The sequence below is a fragment of the Haliotis rubra genome, unplaced genomic scaffold (genome assembly GCF_003918875.1).
Source record: "Haliotis rubra isolate DU_JTF1 unplaced genomic scaffold, ASM391887v1 Scf48, whole genome shotgun sequence".
Taxonomy (NCBI): Eukaryota; Metazoa; Mollusca; class Gastropoda; order Lepetellida; family Haliotidae; genus Haliotis; species Haliotis rubra.
This window is the reverse complement of record NW_025767168.1, coordinates 1,286,231-1,306,007: the sequence shown is the minus strand read 5'-3', so window position 1 is coordinate 1,306,007 and position 19,777 is coordinate 1,286,231. Positions and strand designations below refer to the sequence as shown.

General features: G+C 40.5%; 1 protein-coding gene across 1 annotated transcript in view; it reads left to right on the top strand.

Annotated features, from left to right (window-relative positions):
• Positions 1–6,972: 6,972 nt before the first annotated feature.
• Positions 6,973–19,777, top strand: part of LOC124290969 (3-hydroxy-3-methylglutaryl-coenzyme A reductase-like) — a 40,614-nt gene continuing 27,809 nt past the window's right edge. Inside the window, exons 1-3 of the mRNA XM_046727820.1 lie at positions 6,973–7,126; positions 14,873–15,074; positions 16,160–16,271. Coding sequence (XP_046583776.1) covers positions 7,122–7,126; positions 14,873–15,074; positions 16,160–16,271 — 319 coding nt within the window. The 5' untranslated portion in view covers positions 6,973–7,121. The remainder of the gene's footprint in view (positions 7,127–14,872; positions 15,075–16,159; positions 16,272–19,777) is intronic.

Genomic DNA, 19,777 nt, shown 5'->3' with positions numbered 1-19,777 from the left:
CTGACCACCCGATCTCGTTACTCGCCTCTTACGACAAGCATAGTCGCCTTTTGTGGCAAGCATGGGTTGCTGAACACCTATTCTACCCCGGATCTTCACGGGTCATTAGTTTTAAGGAATGGAGAGTTACTCGGACATTACCCTCTACATAATATGTGTTATGTGTTATATAAGGCTTTTACCGAGTGTTTGTTGACTGTCAGTCCACAATAGCGAGGGGAAGTGTATCAATAATAATAATACACAACAAGTAGACTGCCTCACAGTCCCAGAACCGCATCATTTTCCCTTCTACCTTTCTCCAATGCTAAATCCCTTAACGAAGTAAATCTAGACTTCTTCAGGTTCCGATTCTCCCTTCTAACTGGGGCTCCTTTTCAATTCAAAAGGAATTGTTTGTTTATATCAAAAATATAATGAATCCAGAGACTAAGCGTTAGTCTTCACGACAAGCTGCACGACTGTAAACGATTAGACTGACTGACTGAGTTTGGTTTTACGCCGCTTTTAGCAATATTCCAGCAATATCACGGCGGGGGACACCAGAAATTGGCATCACATATTGTACCCATGTGGGGATTCGAAACCGGGTCTTCGGCGTGACGAGCCAACGCTTTAACCACTAGCTACCCCACCGCCCCCGTAAACGATTAGAACCTGGTATGAACACATACCCAAACGTGAAGGTATGACGGTACATGCAAGAGGCATGTCATGTTAACCTTTCATCTGAAGTACACTTCTGAAGGACCATTATGGGCATTCAACTCGGTGGCATGAGGCTGTCGAGATTAGCCAGTGTCAGCACCTGTAATCAACAACGTGGGTGGGTCAAGGTGTCGATGTAATCAGTATGAGTTATAAGTGTTCACGAATCGGGCGAACCTTTGAGCTGCAACAGAAAGAAAAATTGTCTGATTCAGAATGGTATCGAATGATTTGCGATTTATCTATATTTTTTCGTAGCTGATACAGTAGATATATCTTAATTCGTTTCCGTCTCTTGATACTATATGTATTCTTTTGGGGGGGATATATATTCCAGGGTAGAATCCGTGCCAGGTAATTGGTGATTGTCAACCTAAAGTTGACCGAATGAGCAGGCTCCGAATAACGCTAATGTATTTCCCACGTAGGGATGTAGTGTTCGAGTAGGACCCGAGCAACCTATTCATGTCCTAAGAGGCGATAAAATACATCGGGGGTTCCAGGTTCTGTGACTTGCCTCATTGTGTACCTTCGTGTCCACCTGGCTTCCTTGTTTAGGGGCGGTGGGGTAGCTAAGTGGCTGAAGCGTTCGCTAGTCATACCGAAGACCCGGGTTGGATTCCCCGCGTGGGTAGGCCTACATCGTGTGAAGCCCATTTCTGGTGTCCACCGCCGTGATATTACTGGAATATTGCTAAAAGCGGGGTAAAACTAAACTCACTCACACTCCTCGTTATTGGCGTTTTAAGTCAAGTGGCAAGCCAGTGTTTGTTACACAAAGACTGACTGACTGAGTTTGGTTTTACGCCGCTTTTAGCAATATTCCAGCAACATCACGGCGGGGGACACCAGAAATGGGCTTCACACATTGTACCCATGTGGGGATTCGAACCCGGGTCTTCGACTTGACGAGCCAACGCTTTAACCATTAGGCTACCCCACCGCCCCTGTTACACAAAGATGTGATATAGATGGAGTATTGCTGATGACGGCGATAATCAATACTCACTCACTCAACAGCGTATCCTGCACCACCGGTGTCTACCGTCGCAAATACAGGCACAGGTAAGTCAACTGTTCGACAGAAATACCACAACACAGTACACACGGTACAAGTCAAAGTAGGAAATAGCATTGGACATCAATTTTCTCACTGAATGGTCACATTCGAAAAACTGTCCTCCATACATACAAAACGTCTTTAAGAAAGCTTTACTAAAACTACACCATTTTCGTTTCAGTTTAAACATATATTTGAAAATGTACAAACGAAATGAAAGCTAACAAACTGCCTTACCACCATAAATAATGGAAGACGCGGCTATAGGCCTCGATCTGATTGCGAACAGTGTGTTGGCTAATCACGATTGTATCACAATATCCAAGAATTCACAATATCCGACACCACCTTCTCCAAATATAGTAAAACTGTCTGAAGTTTGGATTTTGTTTCAGTTTTCCGACGATTGCAGAACTGTGTGAGTGAGTGAGTGAGTAAGGGCCTGTGAAAATGCCGACTTGTTTGATAGCATGTGTCATGCAATACAATACAAAGATCAGGGGCATCCGTGAAAACGTAGTCTCATTCTTTTGGACGAGTGATCGACTCGAAATAACGACCTTGACCTCGAGCAAATTGGCTTTTTCAAATTACGTATGGATCGAAATGAGAGATTTCATTTTATGGCGGTCAAGTTATGTTGGTGTAATTCAACTGAATAAATATCAGACGACTCAGATCGACTACAGCCATATATATATGGCTTATCGCCACCTCGTTTGGAGACCACCAACGGTTATATTTGTTTAAAGAGTGCCTCGTTTGTTTGAGTGAGTTTAGTTTTACGACGCATTCAGCAATATTCCAGCTATATGGCGGCGGTTTGTAAATAGTCGAGTCTGGACCAGACCAGTGATCAACAGCTTGAGCATCGATTTCTCGTTTGTTTGAATATGCCATGTTCAGGTTGATTTTAAATTGATTTGATATGTGATATAACCACGGTATTTTTGATGGTAACGATTCTCATTTAGTACATTAGTCAACATTTGAGACGACCCCCAAACCACGGTGGTCACATATCTCGACAGGTCAACGTCAACTTATGACTCTAAATCTTTCCACTTTCGAACGACCTACTAGGCAACGACTAATGCAGATATACCTATAGCTGACACTTGTATGAAATCGGACGTTTGCTGTGGTAAAATAGGGCTTAACGTAACTTTCATGATTATTGCACGTATGTGGGATCGTGTGTGTAAGTCATGCTTACATAACTATTATATATGATCCATGGTTTATCAATGACCAAACACACCCTGAGGATGTCCACCAACCGGGGCAATGTGTCCAATTGAAAGTACAGGTTTGCCTCCCTTAGGTGTGAGAGGAACCTATGATCGGCAGCTCCAGTCTGGGATTAGAGCTGAATATTTGTACTTGTTTCAGCGTCATACCCGAGCTCCGAGTTTTAAATATGTTGTAACGGTTTTCAACCTGCGTCTCTTCAGTCTACTACCAAATCAGACGGACAGGTGTGATATAATTGATCACACTGTTCATACTGTTCAATATGGCGTGAAACCGAACTCACTCACTCATTCATCCATAGTTCTTGTATTACGCATACACTGCGTGGTTCAGTCGGGCGAGTCCTTACTGCCCCGTCGTTTGGAAAGAGGAGTGGAATTTACACAGTCTCATTCGATTTAAAAAATACCCGATACCCAGTAGGCCACCATGGCCTGACTGCATTTGGGATCACCCGGCACTGAACTGAACAGGCTGTGTCAAGGGCTGCCTGATTAATCTCTCTGTAAAGCATTCCCGGGATATATACTTGATATGAGGATATAGCTGGAGTACAGGTCAGTATGTGTATCTACGGGGCATAGGAGACCGGGTCATGTTACACAGATAACACGTATACTAGACTTGCATAGTCTCCGTTTCTGTCTCACAGAGACCCTGAAACAAAACTATCCGATCAATCCAATTATAGTCTACAACACGTTGTCTATAAATTAGACAGATTGTCCTTGAAACTAACGGGAATATCTATGCTCTTTGTACCACTCATTAAAATACAATCTAACCGAAAAACCCTTAAACAAATAGTTCACTTCTGTTACCTGTCATCTACATAGGGGTGGTGGGGTAGTCTAGTGGTTAAAGCGTTGGCTCGTCACGCCGAAGACCCGGGTTCGAATCCCCACATGGGTACAATGAGTGAAGCCCATTTCTGGTGTTCCCCGTCGTGATATTGCTGGAATATTGCTAAAAGCGGCGTAAAACCAAACTCAGTCAGTCAGTCATCTACATAACCTTGCACAATTCAAGATCGAATTTTGCATTACCCAGGACAGTCAGTGAATGTTTGGCAGCCAAGAAGACAGGTGTGCAATCAAAATGTGCAAGTTTGGAAGCAGCCCGCAACCAGGACAAATTAGCAAGTTATCACATCTGACGTGCCATTGTCCGATAAGACTCAGCTGATCACAAACCTTCAATCAGTGATCTTCAGTCTACTTTTCTGCATGTATATGGGTCATTTTACAGCTTTTGGGGAGCACTGGTGAGGTATGCAGGAGGTGATTGCTGTCTTCTAATCTCCGAACTCAGAAACTCCGTGGAAAGGCTGTCTGGAGAAGTTAGGGAGAATCGTTATGTGTTATGAGCTTTCAATGTATTACTCGATCCTATCCTCTCCAATCCACATGCATATCACGAGGTATTTCCAACGTGACTGTAATAAAGCTGTCACATGTTCTTTCAGTCCTTCTGTGAACACTCACCATACTTCCTTCAGCTCATTTAACAGATCAGGACATGGACAAGGAAGTACCGGCATCACTGATTTCAGAATGGATCAACAAGAGCAATGGTAATACTAGGATAAAATAGAAACTATCGAACGAAAAGACCACCTTTCTAAAACGACACATTTGTGACGGTCCGGGTTAGAATTGGTCTTCAGCAACCGACTACCGTACGAGACGACTAACGGGATCGGGTTGTCAGGTCGCTGACTGATGCATGTCATCGTTTCCCAGTGCGCATGATGACAATCACTGGAATGTCTGGTCCAGACTCGATTATTTACAGACTGCTGTCATATAGCTGGAATATTGCTGATTTCGGCATTAAACAACAAATAACTACAAACGACGATAGTGGTTTATTGACATCGTATATCCATAAAAACCAAGATGAGAGGAAGCTGGTACCTCGAAACTCACTCCATCTCGAAACACTCCCACATTCATATGATGCTGCTTCAGAAAGTAACAATTGTACTGAATGTATGCATCTACTTACAGAAAGAATATGGAACACCGTCATTTATTGGGGTTGGTTCTGGGTAGCATATATGGATGGTCGATGTCATCACATCTTTTGTTCAAATGACAACATTAGGTTTATTCCAACGTGTCATATGTCCACATTTCTGCATATAATAAATGAGTTATGCATATTGACCAGTCCTAATTTTTCAAGTGTTATGGTTCATTATTTTTACAATGAACCACACAAATCCGCTCTGCATAAATTGTCGTTAATTTAGTTAGTATCAGCAGAGTTGACACCACTCACTCAAAGGATGAAAAACAACTGCAGTTGATACCAAGGTCAATAAGCAGCAAACAGGGAAGGTGAATTAAGTTTGCATTTCGCGGGAATCTGAATCAATTCAGGAAATATATTTCTGGTAGTATAAAAGGTCTTGCATACTTCTTGATGTGTGAGATGACGTGCATGTTCCCGGTTGCAGAAACGATGCATACAATTACAAATATTGTACATTTATTGATCTGCATTATTTATCCATTTAATCGTATGGGTCAGGACTGACTGACTAACTGAGTTTAGTTTTACGCCGCTTTTAGCAATATTCCAGCAACATCACGGCGGGGGATACCAGAAATGGGCTTCACACATTGTGCCCATGTGGGAAATGGAACCCGGGTCTTCGGCGTGACGAGCCAACGCTTTAACCACTAGGCTACCCCACCGCGTATCGGTCAGGATGCTTTGAGCGCATATTTTCACATATTAGCCGTGTTTAATATTACAAAAATAACAAGTTAGCACAAGCTATCGCGTATCATCGACGGCTGTCAACAATGTCAATGTCGTGAGCTTTATCAAAAGAAATCATTTACAAACTCGATATATATTTAAATAAGTTTACACATAAACATACTAGATTTCTACTCCGGATAGAAAACTGGGACCAGTCTACATGGTGTCGCGTCCAAGTTGCATGCAGAAACATCTAACACGGACAAGAGACTGAGACCAGTCTACAAGAAGCAACGAGCAAGTCTGTATGAATAAATATTTAGTACGGACGGTAAACTGGGACCAGCGGGTGGCCACAATATTACGTACATTGTCCATATTTTTTTAGTAAGTTTAGAAATTAATCTTACTTTGAAACGATCGCGTTTGAAAACTAACTCTCTAAACGTAACCAATCTTAGCGAAATAGTAGAACCGAACACGCCCTATCGTCACGTGGCATTCACGCGACTGAAAAAAGTCGTCTGCTCGCTTCCGTCTGCTATTTTCGTCGACATGGGAAAATCTCAAGACTTGCCTTCGGCCGTTAAAACTATTATTGTAGAACGATATCAGGAAGGCCAAAATTGTTCAGCTATTGCAAGACATTTCGGCTTGCCCAGAAGTACTGTTTATTCTTGTGTAAACCGTTTTCAACGAAGAGGCTCGATTGAGAATCGCCATCGAACAGGTCGTGCTGCCAAGGTGTCACGGAGAGGTAGGAGACTGAGAGAGAAATCAGGGATATCTGGCAAAACACGCCGGTTAACCACATACAGAACTTGTACAGATCAATTCCACGGAGAATAGTGAAAATTCTGAGGAACAAGGGTCATATGACCAAGTATTGAGGTAAGTCACCCTTTATTTCATGCTCTATCACCATTTGAATAAACCGCGCTGACAGGAGGCGTCGCACTCGGCCGCCATCAATGTACGTAATATTGTGGCCACCCGCTGTACTTGGAATGACGATCAAGATTTGACACGGACAGGAAACTGGGACCAGTCTACATAAGGAGCAGAGACCAAGTATATATGTGTTTAAAAATTTAACACGGACGGGAAACTGGGTGCAGTCTACATGGAATGACAACCACGTCCATGTGTATAAAGATTTAACACGGACGAGGAAGGAAATAGATACTTGTCACGATGAACTGTCGGGGCAAACAACAGATTGCACATTTACCGAAGTAAGGAAACTGGTATAAGTCTAGGCTCGCCTGATCAAGTATGTAAATACAGCGAACGCACGAGAGGTGCTCTAACACACGGCAGATCGTCACACCTGTTAGCAGCGACACCAAGCGGGGAAAGGATATAGCATCACTCAACATGAACCGGAATGCGGTAGGGGGAAATGACAAAATATACTTGTTCGGTTGTAAATGAACAAGTGGAAATACCTTATTTCTATATTATATTATACATTGGGTATCATTTGAAATTGTAGAATTTGAAATAGAATAGAAACATTTTACAGTCATGTAATTCATGTCCTTTATTAATGCAATTAATTATATATAAGTATTATATATTAATTAGTTATTATATCACTGTTGCTGACATGTGTAATGTATTTATGTTACTGTAAGTTATTAAAATGTCGGAACGGCCAACTCATATTCGGTGGGGAAATTCCGTTGTAAGGTGCATGCGCTGAAGGAGAGGCCATGCGGACCTTGTAATGGCTTCGATTTAATATAGAAATTGCATTTATAGTTCAAATCTATATTAAATACTACGAAACGTTATTTATCATAGTAATGTTGTGTGTTTTTTACATTATACGTACTTGATATGCCTCGCTCCGTTTCGTTTTAAAATCAAACAGCAATCTCAGCAAGAGTCAATAGTGAGTCAGTGAGTTGGGTTTTACGCCGCTTTTAGCAATATTCCAGCAATATCACGGCGGGGGACATCAGAAATGGACACATTATACAAAAAGGAGGAATCAAACCCATGTATTCAGCGTGACGAGCGAACGCCTTAACCACAAGGCTACCTCACCACCCCGCAAGAGTCAATAACCGTTAAGTCGTTTTTCAAGACGTTGACATGTCTTTTGTCAGAATAGTGCTTAAAATCAAACAGATCCTATCAGTTTCATTCCAAACTCGTTGTCATTTGGTCGAATACGCTCACTGTACACGACAGACAGGTGGCAGATTCGCTAAGCAGAGTTGCGTCCCTTAGACGTGCCAGAAACCTAAGATCGTGGGTTCGAATCCCGACTCGCCCTGGTCCAGTTTCTATGTTTGTCTCGCCATCCTCGTGGGTTTCAGTAACGTTGTAAACATCTAAGACCTGCGTCGTGTTTTCTTGCCACACCGAGCTGACATGTCGTGGTATTAAACGACCCTCAGAGCAACGTGAAACCATACTCCCCTTTGAGGATAGAGAAGTAAAACCAGGTTGTGTTGCGCTATGACTCTCGATCGTCCATATGGCTCTATCCTTGTACGTGTCAATTTCGATACAAATAAGAAGATTTAAATAAGACAGTTTGAGATCAAGGAAAGCCGTTTTATCAGTGGTTAAAATCTAGTGCATGCACAACCCATCAAGCGATATGCAGAGTCAATGAACTCTTCAGGTTTTAGATACGCGTGGAAGCGTTGAGCCACATCCCCGCACCCCAACATCCCCACACACCCCTTCCCCACCAGCAAAGCACCCAGTCTTTGTCGCTAACATATATATTTCCAAATGGAAAACACATGTCTTTGCATAGTGGACCTCGTTTATCCGCACTCCGTTAACCCGGACACTGTATTTTCCGGACGACTGCTGATGTGAATGCTTCAATGCATGCATACAAAATGACAATAATCTGAAAGCATGATATCTTTAATCATGAACATTATTAATAGGAGCTAACTGAGTCCGTATTGCTAGGGTTTTACTGTAGTGCAGTATCGTTTTGTAAGGACTGTGGACCTGTTATACCAATCGCCACCCCCCAAATCAGCCAAAATAAACCTGTTATTTTTACAGCAAACTCTTTGTCGGTTTCAAATATCAGTTATACCTTCAGGGAGAAACATTCACGTTCCAGTACTGTAATGCGCCGTTAGGTGCTGTACTGTGTTGCGTCTCTTGGTTGAACCAGGATCCGCTGATCATAGCCTCGAATCCCGATTCAACCCGATTATGTTTCTTGGTTTCGTAGCAGCAAACTAGTGTTCTAGGGATTCACCACATCAATAACCGTCTAGTCACCTGGTGTTTAGCGGACAATTAACTTACCTATCTAATTAAAGTCATGACTGTTCCTCTGTATGCTCAGCACGAGCTTGCTCTGTTTTCAGATCGATCAAAATGCAACATCCCCTGTTAACAGTCATTGTTGTTGTTGATGTTTCTAGATATGACCAAGGTTACTTGTATATGCAAAGTCTTCTGAAAGAGCCAATTCCTGACAAATAAGCATGTTCCTAATACCCAATGCTGGGCGGGTCGGCATACAAAACCTTTATTAGAGCGCGCTGTAGGGGTGTAGCGCACCGCTGACTTCAAATTAAAACCAACCTATGTGAAAATAATATATATTAATTTCAACGCAGGCCTGCAAGGAGTATGGTTTTATTAAATATGTATATATTTATTTACGTTAACGGGACCATAGACAGATGTATTACGCCAAAGACCGTGCAAAGCAAGGTAACTGATTATTTCAAAATGAATCCCGGATCTGAATTTGATACTGCGAACAAAACAAGAAGGAAACGATCGAAGGTAACGTTATCAGTCACTGTTGTTATGGTGTTAGCACTGCTGTTAGTGGCTGTCTCTGTTAGGGAGGGAACTCTGTTGTTGGGGAGGAAGCTGTATTGTTGAGGAAACTGCTCTGTTGTTAGGGAGGGAGCTCTGTTGTTGGAGAGGTATGGAGGTTGTTCTGCTGTAAGTGAGTTGAGGAATTAGCTTTGTTCTTAGGTAGTTGGCGAAGTAGTTCAGTTGTGCAAATAGTTCGGGTGTTAGGGGAGGTAGCTCCATCTGTTACTGGTTGCTGGATCTCTCTCATGGCCACATCCATATCTACTTCCAGTCCTGCCTCTATTGTCTTCACGTCCAAGTTACGTTACCGAGCCAGGAGTTCCCTCTGCTAATGCAACTCTCATTCCAATGCATCTATCACCATATCCTATACGTTACGCCATGTTAAAATGTGTTTCTGACGTTGGCATAGTCATATAGTATTGCTTGACGGAAATGACTCTGAATAGGCGATCGCAAGATGAATAAAGTCCACTTTCTTTTGACACAAGCCAGCTCTCAACAATTGAGACGTTATTCTTATGACGGAGCAACGATTTGCGACAGTTTGGTGAAAGATTAAAATGACTCTTTAAACATCTAAATCGTCGATGACATGAGAGAGAAAATTTCACTTGCCCGTATTTCATGCTGTTGCTCGTTGAATTGTCTGGTTCACATCCGATTATTTACAGACCGCCGCCTTATAGCTGGAATATTGCTGAGTGCGACATTAAACAACAAACAAATAAATCATTGTGTATACCTGTATTTTGAAAAGGACCCCTCTTCGAATCGTCATGGCAGAACAGATACTGCAACGGAGAATATTCACGAATGTTCAGAATGTGTGTGTGTGTGTGTGTGTTGGGGGTGGGGGTGGGTGTGTGTGTTGGCACAGTTCATTTTCACCTGTTTTCACAGAGGTTGCATAGGTCATTTAATAGACTTTCAGGACAAAAGGGGGATGCACACGCCTGTGAGCACGCACGCACAGATGCACACACACACACACACACACATCCGGATCCGCCTATGGACCATCGGATCTCGTTAGTCGCCTCTTACGACAGTCACGGGTTGCTGAACACTAACCCAGGTGTTCACGGGTTGCTGAAGACTAACCCAGGTGTTCACGGGTTGCTGAAGACTAACCCAGGTGTTCACCGGTTGGTGGGGTGTCCTCCCATTACGCAGACAGACAGTTCTCAACTACATTTACGGTTCAGTGAACAGATTATCTACTACCTGTTAATATCTACACATTATAATGGAATAGTCCAAATAAAAACACAGGAACAAACTGAAGCTATATTATTTATTTTGAAAGATGGACGAAAAGAGAGTAATTTCAATTTTTATTGCTGCAATATAAAAAGTTTATTTATTAACAGGTTATTTATTTTCATAAACATTTCGGTTTAACCTTCTAGTCTAACGGGAGTCGGCATCATCATATTGAAAACATTAGCTTATCTATTAGAATTGCGACACTGTTGTATCATATAAATCAAATAAAGACAAATGTGAACCTAAATATTATTCATATGGAATAAAGAAGTTATATGTTTTGCACACAATATTACGATATATGACGAGTGCACTTAGTTACGATTTATTTAGAATAAATATTTAAAATAGGACAGGTAGTAACAGTAATGCATTACCAGTGTTAGGTGGGGCGGTGGGGTAGCCTAGTGGTAAAAGCGTTGGGTTCGAATCCCCACATGGGTACAATGTGTGAAGCCCATTTCTGGTGTCCCCCGCCGTGATGTTGCTGGAATATTGCTAAAAGCGGAGTAAAACAGCAACTCAGTCAGTCAGTAGTAGGGGGTGTCCTCGCTTATCAGGCTGGAAGTGAGCTATGTTATACATCTCAAAATACATGATTTATTGATATGGATAGATATATGTATTAAATATATTTGGAGTACATAGAATGATGTTATGAAACAATTCAGCTGAAAATAGAAATACAAGGCTAATGTCAGTTTGAGAAATCGTTTGACTGACTGAGTTTGGTTTTACGCCGCTTTTAGCAATATTCCAGCAACATCACGGCGGGGGACACCAGAAATGGGCTTCACACAATGTACCCATGTGGGGATTCGAACCCAGGTCTTCGGCGTGACGCGAGAAATCGTTTGAAGCTGTAGAGATCGAGTGAATGTCTTTGAATAGTTTGATCTAAATATTTGTGCTTATTTTCTGTATATATATTTTTTATACTTGCAAGTGTTGTGTTTCCAGCTTTAAGGTACTTTTCTACATAATTTTTTAAAAATCTATTGATATTGATGCAAGTGTGTTAATCCATCGAGTCCCGTTGAGATCATAAAGAATTGTAGTGGATCGATTCGTCTGGGATATTATGCATTATTCAATCTGTCTCCGTCATATCCTATTTTGTGGAATATGTTGCTGTCTAATCCGTCTATTTCAAACTTAAGCCGCTTTATCAATGAATCATGGGCATTGTTTGTTCGCAAGAAACTCTGGTTCCCGCTCAGTGTGTCTCCTCATGTGGGCAGGTGTATGACCTCTGACCGCCCGAAATCAGCCAATCAGCGTCTACAAAATAGTCTGACGATAGATGAGACCACTCGCGTGGCTCTGCCATTCATAACGACCGATAATCAGTTATTACCCAAAGTGAGTGTTTTACATTCGAAAATATAAACATTTTACACTTTGACAATCAGACGTTTGGCTTATTTGAAAGAATGCGTTTATAGCTGAATGATACGTCAAATGAAATCCGGAACGAGCGGGACCGCTCCAAACGTGAGTATTGATTTTGTAGTTTAAGTAAATTACGAGCCAGCGTTCAGCTGATTTAAAACGGTATGACATCTCTCAACCCACTGCTGTCAAACATAATATGTCCAGTTATAAGTACTATATCGCTGTCATAGTCTTTGTCAAAGTTGTTTACATTGTCAACTTGTGCCCTAGCTTATACTATATAATGATCATAATACTAATTATGATTGTTGCAGTTAAAATACATCATTATTTCAAATCTGATCGGTCATTCTTCTGAGCAAATATAAGCTTATCGTAACACCTTCCAAAGGATATACAAACAAATCGTAATGTTTTCACGCAATAACTGCTTTATGTGTGGTGAAAAACTTTCAGTGAAGTGCCAATTGTTCTGAAATAATCGACACTCGAATAAATGGATCGGTGGTCGGGTTCTGTGATTGGTTGACTTCATGTCGTATTGCTTGGGCTCGTGTTCACGATATCAACCACTGAACTGACTGGTCCAAACGAGATTACTTTGGAATACATGTCACTGTCATACAGTTGCAACATTGCTGCATGAGTGTGGCGTTAAACAATGAATTAACAAATGAATGCTGTTTTTGTAATTATTTCTGTTATAATTTATGAGTCTGTAGGAATGATGATTGGGGTAAATTTCGTCCCGGCATACTCGTATGTTACTCTTCCGTGCGTAAAACATTTTACTACTTCAGTTCACATGTCGCTGAGAATGGGTAATATATGTAATTTAAATTACACTTTTGTAAGTTAAACCCAGTGGAGGTTTAAAGGTTGTTAGGTTGTTATATAGGGCATATTTCATTAGTATCTTTCAAGTTGTTATGTTAAGCAGAAATATTACTTATAATTCGTACATATGTACATTTAAACTATACTGTATGCATATTGTATTACCGTGTCTTATTATGATATACGCACGAAGCCGTGGGTAGAGGAAGTTGATTTTTCTGTATGGATTCACGTTTCAACATTTGTTTTTATTTACTTCTTATTCGGGATCATCAGTATGTTGGGTATGTCATATGTTGGTCCAAAATAAAAACACATTGGCTCTCTATTAATAGCATACGAGTTCATTGGACAAACTGTACTCTATTTATAGATCTGCATTACGCATCAGACGCAAATATGATCTCGTGTAAGGAGCCCAAGTGTGTTAATGCGGCTTGTATTTCTTGATAGCCTGGGTTTTGGTACTGTCACCTATCCCAATTTATTTCACGTCATAATCGAAATACTGTGTTTCGTTCATCTTGCCAACGAGAGGAAACAACTGCATGTAAGAATTTATTGAGATACTGTCATCCTATCAACTTATTTTATCTGATTGAGTTATATTTAGCATTGATTCACATTTAACGGATTGTCGTGTGTTTGTGGTTCATCAATCTTCAAGGATACAAACAATAACATCTAGCATGTTGAATTAATATTTTATTGCAATACGTTTTGTCACTGTGTGCCCCAACTTTCATCACATATGTTATGTGTAACGTAGAAAGTAATACATTGTACGTGCGTCCATTTTGGCATGAGGCAAGACCTTCAGAAATGGGATCATGTTTTCATGATAGTACAACTAGCTATGATTACGTAAATTCATGACACTTCTACGATGTCATACAAGCGTCTCAAAGACAAGGAAAATATACCTTAACCATAGGCACAAAGCCACGTGTGAAGAAAAACATTCTTCTTTAAACGGTACGTTATTTAATGTGATTGTTCAGTTTTCGATCGGGTAAAAATATTCTAATTTTCTCAAATTAGAACGAAAACAATTGTTATCGTGATTTTTTAGTGTATCATGAAATCGTACATACTCATTTTCCTGTTGTAGCTTTGGTTTATTATAAATTTTTGATTCGGTTGTTTATCTCTGAAAATGTAGTACGACAATCGATTAGACAGTAATTGTGATTGTGTACAGCAGTAATAGTATACCCATCACTACGAATCAGGGGAGTACTGCACTTTACCGGGCGCACTTTTTCAGATTATAATTAGCGCAGCTGGGGTTCCCTAACCCTAACCCTAACCCTAAGGATCGTAAAGGGTGCCTAACCCTAAGGATCGTAAAGGCTGCCTAACCCTAAGGATCGTAAAGGGTGCCTAACCCCAAGGATAGTAAAGGGTGCCTAACCCTAAACCCTAAGGATCGTAAAGGGTGCCATACCCTAACCCTAAGGATCGTAAAGTGAGCAGCGAGGGCTGCGCCCGGTAAAGTGCATTCTAGCCGTCATGGATTTATATAACTGTTTAAAACCAGAGAACTTGGTGAAGTTATTAGTTTGCTAAATTCAGGGGCTGGAATTCAGAAATACTTCAGTTATGATATGAACCTTTTGAAGGTAAACATGGTAAAGGAAGGAAACCATTACCCATGTTATGTCCAGTGTCACTCAGTATGTGTTTGGAGAGCAATAGCTTAAAAGAAATTAAACTGAGATTGATTATTCATAATATTATGATTTTATTCAACATTCACTTGGACCTTGGTTTAGCATCCTAGTTTAAACACTTATGTTGATTTGTTTTCTTTTGCAGCTTCTTCCTTTTTTCTCCAATCGTCCCCACAAGCTCTGTGATGCTGTCTCGTGTGTTCAGAGTACACGGCCATTTCTGTGCCTCTCACCCATGGGAAGTGATCATTGGCACAGTGACCACAACACTATGCCTCATGTCCATGAGTGTCTTCACTGGCAGCAATAAAATCTGTGGCTGGAACTACAACTGCCACAATGAGGAGGTAATGGTTACTAACTAACATGATTACTGTATTTGCCTTGTTAGGCTGCCTTTTCAGGAACAACAATCACCCCTTCACCATAGATAAATTTACAAATGATCTTTTAAGCTGAAACATTTGCTTGATGCTCTGCTCCAGTAGTCTTCATTTCTTAGTATATGTAACAGATCTTATTTTAGCATGTTCAAGATGTTGAAGGGAAATAGAGGGGTTGAAGAGGTATGTGGTTAACTTGAAAAACTTATGAAACATTTTAGGTTCATCAATTTCATGGACAAAGAAATCTCTGGTGTCTACCACTCAGAATTATGAAGACAAGTTCAACTTGTGCTTTGAGTTAAATGTACCATCATTGGTGGTCTCTTATTGAGAATAAACAAGATGAAGAATTTGAGTTTGTATTTGAATGAGCTCATTGAACAGCTTATGCATCCTGATTATTCTCAATAAGAGGTAACCAGTGATGATCAGGGTTTTACAGCGACTTTTAAAAATGGGAGTCATGGTGAGTCGCAATATTTATATTTGGGGGTCATTTTCAATATTTGGGAGTCATGAACATTTAATAATTTTTTGTGTTAATCGTTCTCAGTATGTAACTGTCACACCACCAAATGCAACTACAGCATTGTTCAATTCAAACAGCCTGGATTACTGTCTTCTCTATGTTCTCTGGAACGATCTTACAGCTCTGTAAAAGTCAAATTTTCATCGAACAATATCATTTTTTGCTTATCAAATCGATTTTATTGAACTGAATTGTGAGGGCCACCTATAAAACTTGCGTCAAGCTTGACTCGTATGATAGTATTTTGAGAGTCGTTAACACAATTGTTGCATCAAATACGCAGGAATCACACGTCATGTAAAACCCTGGATGATCTTTATTATACATTTAAATCATGCAAGTTTGTAAATTCGTAAATTCTCGATAGTCATAATAATATTACAAGTATGATTGTGAATAATAATGACTAAAAGAAGATGATACAAACATGGTTATTGTTGTCTTGTATTTTAGTGTCATTTGTTTGGCAAAATAATGCATGCAGTATTGTCACAAAACCAATTTTATCTGTTTTCAGGACTGGAAGAGCTCTGATATGATCATTCTCTCCATCACACGTTGCCTTGCTGTCATGTACATCTATCTGCAGTTCCGCAACTTGCGACGTCTGGGCTCCAAGTACCTCCTGGGTGATTATAATCTTGTGCAGCAAAGCTTTGTGACAGGTTCATATCAATAGTTATGCTCCTTTCTCTGTCCTGTGGCCATGCATGATGTTTTAAGATCTTTTATTGGTAAAACATTTATTATTTCCCCTGCTTCGTCTCACCTAAGTTTCAGTTCATAGTGGACTCTCCAGGGCTCGATTTAGTTCTTTGCAACTTGCACTGCTGCATCCCAGTATTACAAAATGCAACCTAGTTATTAGTCTAACTTGCACCAGGTGCAGGTCAGTTTTAGAGAAATAAATCAACAATAAATCAAACATTGTGAGCACAATTATGTCAGCTCATTTTTCATCTAAACTTTGAATAGCTATGGCACCGAAACATTGCAATTTATAGACACCGCTCGGCTGTGACAGCTCTTGTAAACAGGGATCGGCTGTGTAGCGGTGTTGCTATGGTTTCAAGGGTACTTCGTCACAGAAATATGTTTATGTGCACTGATACCTCTGACGTATTAACACACTACGTCATCATTTTAAGTGATAGTTAACAGATTTATCGCACATGGCTGTGTGAAACACTAAGCCTCCTGTCAACTTTACTTATCCAAACCGTGAATGAATATAACCATGACAGATAGCAAAAGTAAACAGACAAGCATTAACGCATTTTTCCTGAAGAAATCAAGTGAAGATGCTGACAAAAGTGGTAAACCAAACTTGGAAACGTGCCGATACTAACATGAGTGATTCCATTAACATTGCCTATGCGTGTGGCAGTTCGGGGTAGGGTGTTAAAACTACAGATGATGAATTGAAACGTAAGTCCAACCACAAGCAATGCAAAAAAAATTAAGACTTACAAATTTAAAGAGGAATGGAAAAAAACAGGGACTGGTTACATTATGATGAGATTGAAAATAACATGTCTTGTGCCACATGTCAAAAGTATGATAAAAGTGGAAAAAGTAATTCTTTTAGGATTGGGTGCAAGTCAATAAGACTAAGTGTGATAGAAATCCACCAAACTAGTGAGGTTCACCTCCGATCTGAGGCCCATGAACTAGCACAACTGTGCAAAAATAAATCAGTTTTGCCTTTGGAAAAGACAGTTCTTAAAATGCAGGAAAATCAAGTTGACACCCTGAAGATTTTATTCATAGTAGCATACTGGATAGCAAAAAATGAAAAACCATTTACAGATTTCTCCAAAATGCTTGAACTTTTAGAAATACTTGGAATTAAATCAGGCCAGACATACCAAATGATAAGAAAGCAAGAGAATTTATTGGCCTACTCAGTGAATCTTTTCGTCAGGAAATTCGGACAGCTGAATTTCTTTCAGTATTATGTGATGGGTCAACAGACTGCAGTGTTTTGGAACAAGAAATCATGTATGTGAGATACATTAAATTTGGACAACCCAAAACTGTGTTTGTGTGTGCATCAAATGTGGAAAGAGGTGATGCTCTTCACATCAAGGAGGCAATCTTGAAAATGTTAGATGAGAAACTTGATTTATCAGAGGATGAATGGAAAAGTGGTCTAGTTGGTTTGTGTTTTGATGGGGCAGCTGTGATGATGGGGTGTAAGTCAGGTGTGGCAAAGAGAATACAAACATTAGCCCCTCATGTAGTTGCAATCCACTGCTGTGTCCACCGACTGGAACTTGCAGTTAAAATGTCACAAAGCAAATATCCTATTTGGAAGACTTTGACGAAACTCTTGTGAACTTGTACAAGTTCTACAAGTATTCGCCACTGAGGTGGCAAGGACTAAAAGCAGCTGCTGAGGCACTGAATGTAAACCTTCTCAGGCCAGTTAGAATACTTGGTGTGAGGTGGCTCCCTCATCACGAGCATGCTGTGAAGGCTGTCTCTCAGTCGTATGAAGCACTGGCTGTTCATCTTCAGAATGAAGCAAGAACTGGCAATAAAGACAATCAAGAAAAATCAAGATGCATACTTCTTTTTCTCCAGTCTCTGAAGTTTGTCATGATTCTTAATTTTCTCACAAGTCTTCTGGGAGTGATGTCAAAACTGAGCAAATCTTTTCAATGTGACAAATCTGGCTTTCACTCTGTACATGAGAATGTAGAAAAGGCAGTTGGACATATTGAAAAGCTGACAGACAGAGAGAGACTTACTGAAGTCATGATGAAAGGAATTGAAGTGGCTGAAGGTGACAACCCAGAGTACAGGTTTCATGGGATGACACTTAGTATACCTGAAAGGGGACTACCAAAGAAAAGAGGAAAGCAACCTGTGAAAAAATCTGAAAAAGAAAATGCGACTGAATCGGCAGAAATGATCATACAGAAAATGAAGTCAAATTTGGCATCAAGATATGATGTGACAGATGATGTGTGTGGAGCATCCTACGTGCTCAACCCCAACAACTGGCCCAAAGATCCAGCTGCACTCAACTCTTATGGGGACACAGAGATCCAGCTGTTGGCTCAGCACTTTGACAGGCCCTTGACTGCTAAAGGGTATGTTCCCGAAGCAGCAGTAGTGGAATGGCTTACTGTGAAGAAACAGATTGTGAGGATGCTCAGATTTGAAGAAAATCTTGTACAGGTATGGGAAAGGGTTTTGACAACTTAAAGGTGAAAACAAGGACATCTTAGCCCTGGTTCGAATAATCCTTTCACTGCCAGTGAACTCCGCAATATGTGAAAGAGGGGTTTCACTCATGAAGAGAGTGAAATCTGACTGGAGAGGTTCATTGAAGAGTGAGACTCTGACAGATCTGCTTTCTGTATCAGTGAATGGTCCAGCCACACATGATTACAACCCAGATGCTGCCATTGCACTATGGCTCACGAAGAAGAACAGGATGATTGCTGCAGCTGGAAAGAGAACACAGACAGAGCAGGCATGGAGCAGTGATGAATCTGAGTAATGACAAGTGGGTAAACTTTGTAATAAAACATCTAAATGATTCAATAGCTTATTTCTTTCATTACATGTTGCAATAAAAGCAGTGCAACTGGAATTTGGCTGGTGCAACTAGGTTTTTGTCTTAGGGTGCACCTGGTGCAAGTAGGTTAACATCTCTTAAATCGAGCCCTGCTCTCTAATTTTATGGGCTTCGAGATGTGAATACTTCCCACTCCCTGATATGGCATGTTTGCTATAAGTGGGGCAGATCAAGTAGTTATGATTTGTTGTTTGTTCCCTGTTAGGATTCCAGGTTACAATGTGTTGCATTACTCTAGCAAACCTTGGTAAAGCTTGGTTACTTGGTTAATAGCATGTCATAGGACCCTGACATCACTAAGTGTTTCTCACAATATCTTTTATTGGATCGCCATCATGTACAGACCTGATACTTTACATGTCCGCAATCTTATTCCTGAAGTATTGCACTCCAGCGTTTAACAACAGTTTGTCATAACCATGATAACATTCATCCACTGTAGGGTTTGCTGTGCCAAACAAGACACATAACACTTGATTTAGTTTAAATATTGGTGACTTGAGCATTTCAGTTAAAAACACTTTGTGTGCCCCGAGTGAGTTAGTG